Source organism: Chrysemys picta, chromosome 11 (assembly GCF_011386835.1).
Source record: "Chrysemys picta bellii isolate R12L10 chromosome 11, ASM1138683v2, whole genome shotgun sequence".
Taxonomy (NCBI): Eukaryota; Metazoa; Chordata; order Testudines; family Emydidae; genus Chrysemys; species Chrysemys picta.
Window position 1 is genome coordinate 62,087,906 of NC_088801.1, and position 16,034 is coordinate 62,103,939.

The window sequence follows — 16,034 nt, forward strand, 5'->3', positions numbered from 1 at the left end:
CATAGCTCCAACTCTGCCAAATGGTTTTTCCATTTTAACTTCAGGCAGCCTTTGTTTTTGCACCTCCCAAGACCTTCCCTGCTCAGCACTAGATCATTAGCCGGGGGCTGAGAGTGGGGGTCAAGTCACAGAACCACCTAAGCTCAGGCTCAGACTTTTCTCTTTAATTTCCCAACATTCTTTATTTCAACCACGGCGCAGAACCGAAGTCTCACCTGGAGGCATCTCCACGTGTCGCTGCCCGAAGGGCGCAGGAAGTGCGTCACCCACCGCCGGCTTTCAAAACCAGGCTGAGCAGCAGGTGCGGGGAAACTTAAGCGAAACTCAGTCCTCGACCAATGCTCGAACGCAGCCCCTGGCCCCGAGCTGGCGCCTGCCTCGGGCGCTAGGGTGACTGGCCCTGCGCGGGACCGAGTGCCCGGAGCTCAGGCTCTAGCCCGCTCTCCGCACCTGCCGGGCGGGGGCCCGAGGTGCAAGTGGGGATCAGCCGGACTCCAGCGGCGCGAGGCAGGCGGGCGGGCGGGGGGTCCTTCCCTCAGCGCGCCGCGGGCTGCGAGTCGTCCCCCCCCCCCCCCCCGGGCGCTGGGCGGGAGTCTGAGGTGCCTCGGGCGGACCGTGGCGGGCGCGAGCCCCGTGGGGGCGGGGGCGGGGGTTTCCGCGGGGCTGAAGCAGCAGCTGACCGGAGCCTGTCTCGGAAGGAGGGGGGGGGCTTCGCCCAGGAGCCTTGACGTAACCTAGAGGGACCGCGCGCCCCCCTTCTTAAGGAGCGACGGGAGCCGCCAGAAGCCCGGGCAGCGACGGGAGCCGGGCGCCACCGGGCTGGAGTCGGACTCGGCGGCTGGCGGAGGTAAGGGGCTGCGGGGCACGGGACAGACTCCAGCACCCCGGACAGCGCCGGTCGGGCCCCGGGAGCGGCGCGCGCCACAGGGGACGGGAGCCCCAGGGCGCAGCTGGCGCCTGGCTCCGGGTGTCCCCGCTCGGGGCTCCCCGCGGCTGCCCTCACGGCTCCGCTCCGGCTAGGCGCTGCGGGGTGGTGCCACGGCTGCAAACAGCCTGTGTCAGGGCGGGGAGCCCGGTAGCTGCACCCGCCCGTAGCGCCTGCTGGCCCCGGGCTCGCCCAGGAGAGCCCGCGGGTGTTCGCCGGGCAGCCCCGCAAGGAGCGGCACCGAGCCCCGCCTGGGCAGGGGGCTGCTGGACACAGCTTTCGCTCCCGGGGGACGGGAAACATGCACCCGCTGGGGGGAAACCTGCAGCTGAAGCAACTCCTTGCCCCGGGCTAGGAAGTCTGCCCTTCGCCCGCGCTCAGCACTCGCCTGCTGTTCTAGTGCTGGCGTTATGCTAAAGGTGACGAACGCGGGACGCGGATGTGCACACACAGCTCTTCACCCCACTTCCCCACGCACGGCCTCTCGAGAGCTGGGTGTTTGTCCCATCTCGATCCCGGAGGCCAGTATAGACCAGTTCCTTCGGTTTAGATTTATTGACCTCGGGCTCTGGAGTCTTAAAATATTGAACTATTGCAAAAGGCTACTGCAATGTAGACAGCCACTACTTCTGACCAGACATATTTAGTGTAGGTCGATGGGAACATTTTGAGCAGCACTGTTTAACCATTCATGGGAAAATAAACACACCGATGAGAAGCTGCAATCTACACTATACAACTTGCATACAACTCTTGTCACTTGGCTGACAACTAAATACTCAACCCCTTTGCTATTTATGGAGAAGGTAGAGTACTCTGCGCTTGAGGCAAAGACCCTCTTCATATAAATGCATGCTCTGAGTAGAAGCCAGAACAAAAGATCACCTCAGAAATACCTTTAACGCCAAAGGGCCAAAAGAGCAATTACTCTGGGGACAAGCACCTTAACTCCAGTTAAGCTGCAATAGCTATGGGGATTTATGCTACTATAAAATTTGGCCCCAAATCTTTCCATTTTGGAAGAGGGCATCTTCTCTGATGAAATCATCTAGCTCCTCAATGAGATGTAGCTAACAACAGAATTTGTCAAGAGAGTAGTTGGTGAATATTTCCCTGTCATCACTAGGGATGGTTTTCTCAATATTTTCATTTTATGAGATTTGATTTAAGTGTAAGTATTTGTTATGTTCAGTGTCTAGGCTGATAAAAGGATCTCACTTCTTTTATCTGAATCATATTCTATGGATGCTACAAGTTAATAGGCTGAAATATATAACACAAATCATTCTCTCTTCCTAAAGTTTTTCTAAATTTCAAAATAATGGAAGGATTTGAAAGAAAGTCCTAGAGGATGCAAACAGCATGTTTGGGGTGGAGGGTAATCAGAACTCCATGTAAAGACTAGACTTCAGGGAATTTTCCTCCAGTTATTTTTAGAGCTGGTTGAAATTTTCCATGAACATTTCTGAAAAAATGTAAAAATATTCACCATTTTTTCCCAAACAAATGAAGCTACTAAGACTCGTATATCTTAGTTTACATCCATCATCTGGATGGGACTGGCTTTTTGGGAATAGTTAAAGCATTTTACCTCTAAATCATCAATTAAAATTAGCCCAGGGTGGTAGTGACCAAAGAGTACTTATTTAATTGCTGTCTCGTGGGTAATGTAGGCTAATGTAGACTTATGGAAGAGTTTCCAAGTGCAAAAACTAAACAGGTGTTACAATGGCTGATCAGTATGGCTATGTACACCAGATTGCTCTCCACCGAGATGACAGCACATCCCTTAACGGGACATCAACTTAACTATCACACTTCTGCATGAAGTATTTATATTACTGGCAGCATCTGAGATTACTAGAACTGAAGGAGAAAAATACTCTCTTTATTGGGAATCATTGAGGCCTAGTAAGTTGGCCTACTTGTGACTCGGTTTCCCTATCTATAAAACAGGGATAAAGATACACCTACTTTGTAAAGTGCTGTGAGATTTACAGGTTAAGAGAACTAACTATTATGTACATTTTTATCTAATCAGTTCACTATTTAGCCCGCATTATGGTCAATCTCTTACACAGCTTTTGGTTGTGTGGCTCTTTCCTGTTAAATTAGAGGGTTTTTTAGAAAATAAAGTGTAAATAAAGCCAAATATTGTTAGGGGAATCAGAGGCAGATGTAGCACCTGAATGACTTTAAACTCATGAAAAAAGCAACAGAGAGTCCTGTGGCACCTTAAAGACTAACAGATGTGTTGGAGCATAAGCTTTCGTGGGTGAATACCCACTTCGTCAGACGACATGCGTCTGACCAAGTTGGCATTCACCCACGAAAGCTTATGCTCCAGTACATCTATTAGTCCTTAAGATGCCACAGGACTCTTTGTTGCTTTTTACAGATCCAGACTAACATGGCTACCCCTCTGATACTTTAAATTCATGCTTTTTTTTTTAACTGACTAGATTTGAAGTTGACAAAGTCAGAGCAAATGGTACAGATTGCACTACATCAGGGGTAGGCAACCTATGGCACACATGCCAAAGGCGGCACGCGAGCTGATTTTCAGTGGCACTCACACTGCCTGAGTCCTGGCCACCGGTCCGGGGGTCTCTGCATTTTAATTTAATTTTAAATTAAGCTTCTTAAATATTTTAAAAACCTTATTTACTTTGCATACAACAATAGTTTAGTTATATATTATAGACTTACAGAAAGAGACCTTCTAAAACATTAAAATGTATTACTGGCACGTGAAACCTTAAATTAGAGTGAATAAATGAAGACTCGGCACTCCACTTCTGAAAGGTTGCCGAACCCTGCACTACATAGTAAGAGTGGGAGTGGTAATGGGGAAGGGCCTCATTGAGAGCATCCTAAGATCACCACCAAAGCTCAGCTGTGGAGACTGACCATAAAGAGTATTCAATCAACACATACCTACAGCAATAGAGTATAGGGTAGGAGGTGCTCTTGGAGACCGGGTAGCTTCAGTCTCAGGCTGAAGATGAGGAGGGTCCAGTTTGTATTAGACAGACATCAACTTCATAAAACTACCACCATCGTGGTGTGAGCTGGCCTGGCACTTCATTGAGGGCAGGGTTTCTTACAGCTGCAGGGCAGTGTAGGAAAGCTTGTGTTGCCCTTTTTCTGTTGATAAAATGTAGGACTTCAGATCCAGGGTTATCAAACTAGAGTTTTTTATGGGCACCTAATTCACTTTATAAATTGCTGTAAATCTCTAAAATGTTAAGTCTCATTAGGGTGTAAATACCCCTCCTCTCTCTCTCTTTCTCCCCCCCTTCCCTCCCCATCCTCCTGTACCCAAACCAAGTAGCAGGGCTGAATGCTGGGGGAGGAATCTTAGTCCCAAGACATGGAACTTCTCCTAAGAGGTCCTTAGCAGACACCCTCCAAAGGAAGGAGGGTCCAATATCAGCACCCCTGTTCTTTCCCTGCACCCTGCTAAAGCTGCATGCTAGGCCGGAAGTGTATATCCCCTTGCATGACCAGCCCCGATTCCATCCATTCCCCTTACACAGCAGAACAGCACTGTTTATGTTGTCCAGGGACCCTCTGGACCCTCAAAGGCATGGAAGAGGCCTAGCTATACAAAGCTATGCTGTACCTAGACGTAGTTTCAGAAGTTAGCTTTGGCTCCCTGAGATAAAATATCCAATTATTCCCTGCAGCAATCGGGGCAAGTGATATAATTAGCTGCAATACTTGGAAAAGCAGCTTTGATCACCCATCCAAAAAAACATTTATGGACTATTTCATGGACAGAGTCTGCAATAGAAATGGTGACCTCTAGCAGCATGATCAACTCACAGTAGAAGTTATGAGGATTTTTCTTTTTGGTAAACTGTTATCTCCTAATACAGATGCAAGAGCATGTAGTGGATGAAATTGACTAGAGTGGTGATCTTTTGGTGACAGCTGATGGGAAGGTCAGATTTCAGATATTTTCTCTTTGTAGCATATAAACATGTAAGTATCAAATTTCATGATTCTAGCTCAACAGGAAAGTGTCACTGAGTCATCTGTTAGGCCTTGGCTACACTTACCAGCTAGTTCGACGGCTGGAAATCGAAGTTCTGGGTTCGACTTATCGCGTCTAGTCTGGACGCGATAAGTCGAACCCGGAAGTGCTTGCCGTCGACTGCGGTACTCCAGCTCGGCGAGAGGAGTACCGCGGAGTCGACGGGGGAGCCTGCCTGACGAGTGTGGACCAAGGTAAGTTCGAACTAAGGTACTTAGACTTCAGCTACGTTATTCACGTAGCTGAAGTTGCGTACCTTAGTTCGAATTAGGGGGGTAGTGTAGACCAAGCCTTACAAGGGTGTGTATTTAATACGACCTGCACACTTCATTCCAGAGCCTTTCCAAAAATAATATATACACACGGTTAAACATTATTTTGGAAATGTTCTGAAAGAAATATACTTTGTAAAATATTCCTATTGAAGGCGGTGTTCTTGGCCAATTTACATCAGGGGACAAACTGCTGTTTTAGATAAGAAGAAGTCTTGAATGAGTTTAGTGGATTTAGCTTTTGGGTAATAAACTTGGATGTTTATATCAAATATAATGGAATTGAATTAACAAACAAAGTACACACCAGGCTTAAGGCCAGAAGGGGCCAATGCTATCATCTAGGCCAACCCCCTGTATAACACAGGCTGTAGGATTTGATTTCACCCATCCCATTCCTTCATTTAATCCAGTAACATATGAAGGTTAGACGATTTTTCAACTTCTTCTGTTTTTGTGAAGTTTCAGTGACACAATGGATCCTGGGAACAGAGGAAGAATTCACTCCGTGAGACTTATCTGCTCTCTGTTAATCATGGGAGTGTTTTGTGTGACCCCTTTCTTCTGCCACAGCCAAAATGATCCACTGGCCCTTGGCCGAGCTGATCCCCAGTGCTGGGAGTTCTCCACAGCTGCCTTGCTGGAGATGAGGAAGCCGCGTATTTCTGACTCAGTCAGTGGCTTTTGGGACTTTATGATCTTCCTGAAGTCATCAGAGAACTTGAAGCATGGGGCTCTGTTCTGGGACCTGGCTCAGCTCTTCTGGGATATCTATGTAGACTGTGTGCTCTCCAGAACCCATGGCCTAGGGAGGAGGCAACTGGCGGAGGCTAAACAGAAAATCACAGCTCTGCATTCTCAGCTCACAGAGCAAAAGCAAGGTTATTACTTCTCTATCCAATACATGTACACCTTGTGGTGGAGAAACAGCAGTAGTGTACATAAAAATCAGACACCAGTAGAGAAATAGAAACAGATGGATGCAAGTTTGAATTGGAGAATGAGAACCATGCAAGGGTTAGCATAAAAACAACTGAGTGCTTGGTGCTGTACAAGTCAAAGATTAATATGTTCATTAAAGAAGCTTAATCATGCTCAAAAACTTCTGAATGGGAGTTTTGCCTGAGAAACAACTGCAGATCAGGCCCAATATATGATTGACTTTTCCCACAGGGATCATAAGAAGAGGTAGAAGTGAACCACTTGAAACATGTATGGATACAGACAGGGAAGATAGATAAGTAACCAAACACATGAAGATATATTGCCCCATTAACAGTTTTACTGGGTAACGCCTGGTCTAGGCCAGCCTTACTCACATTCAGTAGTATCCTATTCCTTGAGCAGTCCCACTGGAACCATTGTGGAGTATGATACTAAATATGAGCGCAATTAATTAATATACCGTGAGTAAAGTTTTTTGCCACTAGCTGTCTCCAAGTTCCAGCCAGGGCCTGGTTACTGGTAGATCATGTAGACAAAGCTGGGAATCAGGCTGTGTAGAGGCTGTTAGTGTGCACAGGTTCTTTTTAAATACATACTTTTTGCTTAAGACTGATACCATACATCATGACACTAAGTAGGATGAAGAGATTTTTAGACACAGTCCAGTGCACGCATACTCTTAGAAAAGGAGGGATATTTTACTTCTGTTCTTACTCCTACTCCGTTTTGTGAGTTGTAATCTGATTTCTTAATGCTGTTGACTAACACCAGCTGGTAGTGGTCAGACTGCTACAGGGACAGCCTAATTTTTGTTGTTGTAGAACTATCTAAGCTTTCATCCAAGGTCTTGTAGCTTCTTAAGACCATGTTGTTCATATCTGCCTTGCTTAGTCAGTTAAACCAAAAGTCAATTGCTAGAAAGAGATTGCTATTTGCAAATGATATGAGGAATTGAATTTCCATTTCTTAAGCATAACAAATTGTGCAAGCTTGATTCTTTAGTTTGAGCTGAACTATTAGCATTTGAATGATTTCATGGACCAATTCTGGATCTAGATGGGAGAACCAAGGCAATTTTCAGTGGGTTTCTTTGAATATAAAACAATCTTCCAAGTTTCTCCCTTCATACTTCTATTGTATCTTTTCACACTCTGGTTGCTACAAACTGAAACGATCCTTGTCTTACTTTTTGAAAATATTTAATGCTGGCTTAAACCTAACAAACAATAATAGTGTAATATCTGAAGCTGCCTCAGAGCCTTAGTCACAGTAATATCTAGGATAGCCCACTATAGTGGTATCAGTCAAACTAGGAAAAACCCTGAATCAATGCAGCTCAGTCTCAGGCCCACTGGCTAGAGAAATGGGTGAGGAGTCAGCAGACCTGAGTTCTATTCCCAGTTCTGCCATGAATCTGCTGTGTGATCTTGGGTAAGTCACTTCACAGTGCCTCAATTTCCCCAGCTAGAAAATTGGACTAATGCTACTTCCTTAATAATGTGCCTTGAGGTGTAGGGATCAAGAGAGTTAGGTATTATCAGCGCGTCTGATTTGGGTACCAAAAGGTAAGTCTCCTCAGTTTCACTAATTATATCAATATATCTGTTTATCATTAGTAGCAAATAGATTCATAGACTTTAAGGTCAGAAGGGACCATTATGATCATCTAGTCTGACCTCCTGCACAACGCAGGCCACAGAATCTCACCCATCCACTCCTGTAACAAACCCCTAACCTATGTTTGAGTTATTGAAGTCCTCAAATCGTGTTTTAAAGACCTCAAGGTGCAGAGAATCCTCCAGCAAGTGACCCATGCCCCATGCTGCAGAGGAAGGTGAAAAACCTCCAGGCCCTCTGCCAATCTGCCCTGGAGGAAAATTCCTTCCCGACCCCAAATATGGTGATCAGTTAAACCCTGAGCATGTGGGCAAGACTCACCAGCCAGCACCCAGGAAAGAATTCTCTGTAGTAACTCAGATCCCATCCCATCCCAACCATTGGGCCTATTTACCTGCTAATAATCAAAGATCAATTAATTGCCAAAATTAGGCTATCCCATCATACCATCCCCTCCATAAACTTATGAAGCTTAGTCTTAAAGCCAGATATGTCTTTTGCCCCCACTACTCCCCTTGGAAGGCTGTTCCAGAACTTCACTCCTCTAATGGTTAGAAACCTTCATCTAATTTCAAGTCTAAACTTCCTAATGTCCAGTTTATATCTATTTGTTCTTGTGTCCACATTGGTACTAAGCTTAAATAATTCATCTCCTTCCCTGATATTTATCCCTCTGATATATTTATGAAGAGCAATCATATCTCCCCTCTGCCTTCTTTTGGTTAGGCTAAACAAGCCAAGCTCTTTGAGTTTCCTTTCATAAGTCAGGTTTTCCATTCCTCGGATCATCCTAGTAGCCCCTCTCTGTACCTGTTCCAGTTTGAATTCATCCTTCTTGAACAAGGGAGACCAGAATTGCACACTGTATTCCAGATGAGGTCTCACCAGTGCCTTGTATAACGGTACTAACACCTCCTTATCTTTACTGGAAATACCTCACGTGATGCATCCCATTAGCTTTTTTAACAGCCATATCACATTGGCGGCTCATAGTCATCCTGTGATCAACCAATACTCCGAGGTCCTTCTCTTCCTCTGTTACTTCCGACTGATATGTCCCCAATTTATAACCAAAATTCTTGTTATTAATCCCTAAATGCATGACCTTGCACTTTTCACTATTAAATTTCATCCTATTACTATTACTCCAGTTTACAAGGTCACCCAGATCTTCCTGTATGATATCCTGGTTCTTCTCTGTATTAGCAATACCTCCCAGCTGTGTGTCATCCACAAACTTTATTAGCACATTCCCACTTTTTGTGCCAAGCTCAGTAATAAAAAGATTAAATAAGATTGGTCCCAAAACCGATCCCTGAGGAACTCCACTAGTAACTTCCTTCCAGCCTGACAGTTCATCTTTCAGTATGACCCGTTGTAGTCTCCCCTTTAACCAGTTCTTTATCCACCTTTCAATCCTAAATACTAGAGAGTGGGCTTTTATGCAGTGAAGGACTAACTAAAGCTCTTGAAAGAGCTGTAGAAATATATAGCTCCACTTAGCACTGTTTTATACATCTCAAAGTGGAGAAAGGTTGAGTGTCTTGCCCAGGATCATGTCACAAGTCAAGCCTGGTCTATACTGGGGGGTGGGCTGGGGATCGATCTAAGATACGCAACTTCAGCTACGAGAATAGCGTAGCTGAAGTTGACGTATCTTAGATCGACTTAGATTGACTTACTTCGCATCCTTGTGGCGCGGGATCCACTCCGCTTCCGCCTCTCGCCCTGGTGGAGTTCCAGAGTCGACGGGGAGCGCGTTTGGGGATCGAGACGCGATACATTGATCCCCGATAGATTGATCACTACCCGTCAATCCGGCGGGTAGTGTAAACGTACCCTCAGTGACAGAACTAAGCATAACGCTCAGGTACCCGAATCACCTTTCCATGGCCTGTTTGCTATGCCACACTGCCTCCTGGTGGTTAATCCTCAGGGTAGAGTCAGTCTAAAAGGTGCTTTTTAATAAGCACCTTAACATTCAATATCATTCACAGAAAAAAAGCCATTACTTTCCACGTCAAATATACCAAGTGATATGATATGGGTCATTTGCTGGAAGATTCTCTGCATCTTGAAGTCTTTAAACCATGATTTGGTTTTTGGACTTCAATGGCTCAGACACAGGTTTGATACAGGAGTGGGTGGGTGAGATTCTGTGGCCTGCGTTGTGTAGGAGGTCAGACTAGATGATCATAATGGTCCCTTCTGACCTTAAAGTCTATGATAAATAGTTCATACCCATTGAAGTACTAGTTGACCAAGCTATAGCTTTAGCACATTGCTTGCCTATCAAGGAATCAGCCCCCAGGATTCCCTTCAGGTTTTCACGTAGTTTGCCTCTGCTTTCACCAGTGACTATGTAAAAAGAATACTCTCAAATGAGGTGCTTCTTCTGTCTCCAGGGTTCCAAGGCAAATATGCTCCATTCACAAGTCCAGAGATGGCCTTTCATAACCCTACACATTCAACATGCACTGACTCTTTCTTTCTCACACTATTGTATGAGGTTCTGCCTCCACTATCACCTGTGCAACTCCCACAGTGTGTTTGTACAGGTGTAACTAATAGAACCTGTATTTAGATTTTTAGCATGCAATCCTGCTGACTCTGCACAAGAAGGAAAATAATCTAGCTTGTTCTCTCTTAGCTGTGTTGGTTCTGCAGGGCTAACAGGAGTGAAATGCAGTAAAAGCTTACCTATGTCCCTAAAATAAGCAGCTATGATTGTAATAAACATAGGGAGCAGGTCTGTTGCTATTTTTACCTGGAGAGACAAGGTAGGTGAGATAATCTTTTATTGGAACAATTTCTTTTGGTCCAATTTCTTCTTCAAGTCTGGGATATGTACTCAGCGTCACACCTAAATACAAGTTACAACAGATTGTTTAGCATAGATAGTTAACACATATTCTAAGCGACCATTCAAGGTAAAGTGGTCCATTAATACCTCTACACTCATAGGACAAAAAAAGGGGGTGGGTAGTGGGTTACAGATTGTTGCAAGTGTCTTTATTAAGACCATGACTTTTAGCATCTAGCAAAGTTATGAATTTAAGCTCCCAGGCTTGTTTTTTGAAGGTCTTGTGCAGGTTTTCTTTAGGATGAGGACTGAAAGGCCAGATATGGAGTGATTGTTTTGTGAAAAGTGTTCGCCCAGGAGTGATAATGTTTTTGTCTTTTATTGTTTTTCTGTGTGCATTCAGTTGAGAGCATAGTGATTGTCTGGTTTCACCCATGTTGTTGTTAGTGGGGCATTTAGTGCACTGGATGAGGTACTTCACATTGTGATAGGCATGTGTAGGACCTGTGGATCTTGAAAGCTGTGTTGTGCAGGGTATTGGCTGCAGGTTTTGCATCTGTTATACCAGGGTCTGGTGCTACTTTGACTTGGTGGGTCCCACTTTTCAGACTAGAACTACACTTAACGAAGCAGCTTGCTGGCTTTTGGGCCTCATCCTGCACTCATTCAAATAAGAAGCAAGACTCCTAGTGAATTAAATGGTAAAGGATCACTATGGAGCTGGTCCGAAGCCTAGTGAAATTGAGAGTCCATTGACTTCAACAGGATTTGGCTCAGGTTCTGATTGTGACTGACAGCAACAGACAATATTATGATTCTGCATTTCTTACCAGGAGAAAACCTATTATTGTCCTGTATGGCTCGTGCTAAGGCTCCAGGATAGGGTCCATAATGGAAAAACACAGATTTCAAAGTAATTTACCAACTAGGGACACTTGCTTAGTTTTGCTCATTGTAAGACTGCATCTGATGCCAATGATTGGCTCCGATTAGTTGGCTACAACATTTATCTTAAATATCAGACTGGCAAAACATGGAGGATGAAAGCTACATAGGCTGCCAGCTTTACATTGTTTGGAAGCTGACCCTGATTTCCTCAGACATGTTTTCATGTCCCTTTCTTTCTTTTTTTTTTTTTTTTTTTCTCCCTAATTTCTAGGGACATTTTCTCACAATCAGAGGACACGAGTGCTGAACAAGAAAGAGCTGATTGAAGACTTAAGCATCCATGTGCACAAGAGTGGATCTGCATTACTCCGAAGAGTTATTGGAGGGCTAGGGATAAAGAGGAAACAATGAGTCTAGTCTGAGGTTTATCTGTACAGTGGATATTTTTTAAACAATTTTTCCTTTTGGTTTTTGTTTTTAATCTTCATTGGAAAGCTGCTCTCGGTGGAGGGGGGAGTGCCTGTAGCTATCAACGTTGTACCTTTGGGTTAGCTTTGACTTTTTGGACTGTTGTGGCTCTTCTGTTTTTTTAAATGATGCCCATGAATTCAGTCTCTTTAACAAACGGCATGATTTATAAGCCATTGGCCACCTTATTGTGTACATGAGCTACTGAAATTGTGTCTGGGGGGCTGCTGGAGAATAAGGCCCAGTCATGCAACTGGATGTGTACAGGCAGAGCAGGGGACCAACACGGAGCTCTACTGAAGTCCACAGTTTTGCCTGTATGGATTCAGTTACAGGATTGGAGCCAAGTAGCTGTACTTGCTCTGTTTTAACTATAGTTTTTTACATATAAGGCACAAACAGCAGCCAAAAGATCATCCTATTTAAAAATAAAGAGTTAAAAAAATCCAGAACCTCCGAACTTCAAGCTTCCAGTTTTTTCCCATAGGTTAATAAGACCCAAACATTCTCCACACCATAAGTGAACAGATGTTCGCAAAGTTAACATTCCAGGAAGAGCATCCATAAACAACACCCACATGCATATTCATTTTCATGATGTACAATAGCAGCTATTTCCCTCAGGTAGCACCTGATCCTGCTCCACTGCAGTCAGTAGGCGTTTTGCCATTGATTTCACTGGGAGCAGGATCGGCCCTGAGAAACCAAAATGAAGTAAGTCAAAAGTAAGAAACAATTCTATTCTAAAGAAAGCACACACAAAAAAGCTTTCGGTGTCAGTTTCAATCAGCACATGGTTACCTTTCAATTCCCAAGGGATGCTAGAATAAAGTTAAATGCTGTCCTGTGACCCAGGCAGGCAAGCTGCTTCCTCTGTATAGAGTCCAGATGACTTTGCCCCTGCAGCACACAATGCAGATTGGTCCTCAGGTTCTTATCAGAAATGGAGAGCTCCTAGATACATCGTAGGCAGAACAGGATGCGTAGCTTATTACTAGAGCTAGTTGGAAAATGGTAAATATTTTCTGCAAAAAGTTTAAAACAAAATTCTGTTTTCACAAATTTAATGGAAAGTCCCTAATTTTTCAGCAAAAATGTGAAAATAAAAAAAAACCAAAATATATTACCAACTCCCCCTCCCCAAAAATTGTTTTGGTTTTCCATTGGAAAAAAATTGGAAAATTTAAACCAAGTAAATACTTCCCACATAGTCATCTTTTTTTTGGGGGGGGGGGGGGGGGAAGGGAGTTATTACATAAAAAAAATTATGTTGTTGATGGAAATGTTTCCATTAGCTATGTGTGACATAATTTGGATATTTGACAAATTTTGCTGCTTTTTCTGTTTGCAGATTGTCTGCAGATAAATCAGTTTCTTCAAACTAACCTCATTCAGTTTAAAGAATTATTCAAAACTATTAGCATTGAAGGATAAATTAATTTGAGGAAACTGATTAAATGTGCCATTCATTGCAAGAATTTAGTATTCAAAATTGTGGCTCTTTTTAGTGGATGCCTAGGTCAGAGGGCATGTTTCTGTTACCTGGCTGAATGAATGTAACTATTAAGCTACGTCTACACTACAAGCTAGGAGTGCGATTCCCCTGTGTAGGCATACTCATACTAGCTCTCAGCAAGCTAGCAGTAGTATAAATAGCAGCGCAGCCACAGTATCATGGATGTCCGCAGCGGAGGCACAGCTGAGCTGGGTCAGGTACATATCCACTGGTGTACTCCGCTGCCACTACTCGTGCTACAGCAGCTAAGCAGCTATTTACACCCATGCCATCTCAATGAGAGCTAGGCCGAGGATGTGTAGGCGAGTAGGGACATCACACCCTAGCTCGCAGAGCTGCCATAGCCTTAGAATCAGGTTTACAGAGCAAATACGTCCAAGTTACAAATTTAAAATGACTTTCCTTGAATATTCTGCAATATTTTCTATTCTGGCAAGTGTATCTGCCAGAAAACTCATTTATTGATGGACTCAATCCTGATAGGTGCTAGGCACTCTGCCCCAGTCCAGAAAAACAAATAAGCACATAGTTGACTTAAAGCATGCACGTACAGGGAAATTCTGGCCCTATTAAAGTCGATGACAAAACTCCCATTGATCTCAGTATGGCCAGGATTTCACCCATTTACTTCAATGGGACTACATGTGTACTTAAAGTTAAGCTTGTGTTTAAGTGTCTAAAATATTTGTAGGAGACAACCCCAACAGGAGCATGAACACAGGGACAGAACCTTTGTTTTCAAATATTTAGCAACTTTCACCAGCTTTAACTGTCTCAGGCTGTGGCTATGGCCTACTAGTGTGTCCCCAGTACTTGCCTGGGAGTGGTGCCAGGATCATTCTTGCACTACGTTGCAGTACCAATTGGTATCGGCGCCTCATGGTGCTAGGTGTTGTACAAACACATACAAAGAAACAATTCCTGACCCAAAGAACTCACTGTCTATGAAGACAAGTGATAGCCAAAGATTATGGGGGAGAAGGATACAATTCAGTATACACATAGGTACACTTGCAATTGTTATTACTATGGATAGACAATCGACAGGTGGGGAGTGTGACGGAGCAGGGAGCAGGGCAGATTTGACCTGGGAATGTTGCAGGGGGGTTGCAGTGGGGATGTGGGACTTCCCTTAAAGGAAGCTACCTGAGCTGTAACCTGAGCCAGGAACGGGGGTGGGGAGAATTAACACCTTCTGCCCGGAAAACTAAACAAAGAAGAGAAGCAGCGGGAGGAGTTTTGAGTTTAGTTTTCGGTTGGGGCTGGGTGGTGCAACGCAGGGAACCCCAAGCTGGGGTCTAAGCTCCCTAAACCTCCCAAAGGGACCTAATTGAGGGGGTCTGGTCGTACCTACACGCTCTGCTTGAGACTGTGTTCCTGTCCTTAAATAAACCTTCTGCTTTACTGGCTGGTTGAGAGTCGCAGTAAATCTCGGGAAGAGGGGTGCAGGGCCCTAACTCCCCCAGAATCCACAACAGGGAGAGCTGGCACTATCTCCCAAGATTTCACTAGAAAAGTAGCAGCAGAGAGATTTTCAGACGACACTGCTTTCTGCCTCTGACACGCTTTAGGAGGGGCCTTCAGGAAGAGGCTACTACTATGGGCTTGTTTTCGCTACGAAGCTAAATTGGCGCTGCTGCAATTGATGCAGCAGCATCGATTTAGCAGGTCTAGTGAAGATACGCTCAGTTAATGGGAGAGCGCTCCCATTGATTTCTGTACTCCACCTCAACGAGAGGCGGAAGCAATGTCAGCGGGAGAGCATCTCCCATTGACATAGTATAGTGTGGACCCCACGGTAAGTAGATCTAAGCTATGTCAACTTGAGATACGCTACTAATGTAACTCAAATTGTGTAGCTTAGATCGACCGGCAGTGGTGGTGTAGACCAGGCCTGTAATTTTATATACTTTCCCTCTCGAACAACAGGATCCTGCATCCTCCTTTCTCCCGTTGAATAGCAAGACTGTTGGTGAAAGATAATTGCTGGCCAAGACAACATTCAGCTTTGGACCAATCCACCATACAGCTCTGCATCAGCTCTTTTCCTTCATTAAGAAACTATAGCAGCCATTTGACCTTTGAGGAAATGGGCAGGGAAAGGTGTGTGGGGGAGTGGGGTTGAAAGAATAGTTTAGTTTATAACGTAAGGTCATGGTATTATGAAGAGGTCTGGAGGCTGCTGCTGTAAGGGAAACAATTCATGGTATTAATTTTGCTGAAATAAAAAAGTGAGGCAATTAAATGTAAACTTGCAAGTAATGAAATTCCTGAAGGAACTGTTACCTCAGGCATTTTCTCCTGTCTGAAGACCTCAGAGCCTAATTCCATTTCATAGCATGGACCATGTTTGTTTTTGACTGGAGCTCAATTGCTTGGCATGAAAATGCAACCTGATGATATTGAAAAATAGATGACCTTGATGTTTGCTATAGATTCACTGACTCTAAATTGGGGCCCTGTCACAGACTGGCTGGTGCTTTTAGGAGAGCTGGGCCCAGCCTTGCCTGTGAGGGTAGTAGCCATACACCAGCTGATCCTGATGTAGTGATTTAATTACA

At 44.5% G+C, this 16,034-nt stretch overlaps 1 protein-coding gene across 4 annotated transcripts; it reads left to right on the forward strand.

Annotated features, from left to right (window-relative positions):
* Positions 1-210: 210 nt before the first annotated feature.
* FAM237A (family with sequence similarity 237 member A) lies at positions 211-13,110 on the forward strand. 4 transcript variants are annotated; one of them, XM_065562107.1, is made up of 4 exons: positions 211-847; positions 4,807-4,872; positions 5,705-6,117; positions 11,761-13,110. In XM_065562107.1, exons 2-4 carry the CDS (start codon positions 4,865-4,867, stop codon positions 11,898-11,900), a joined length of 561 nt encoding a protein of 186 aa, XP_065418179.1. In that variant the 5' UTR covers positions 211-847; positions 4,807-4,864; the 3' UTR covers positions 11,901-13,110. The 4 variants fall into 4 exon arrangements, with proteins under 4 accessions (XP_065418179.1, XP_065418181.1, XP_065418178.1 ...); XM_065562109.1 differs by having other exon boundaries at positions 213-847; positions 4,807-4,912; positions 5,699-6,117; XM_065562106.1 differs by having other exon boundaries at positions 213-847; positions 5,699-6,117; positions 11,761-13,109.
* Positions 13,111-16,034: the final 2,924 nt, after the last annotated feature.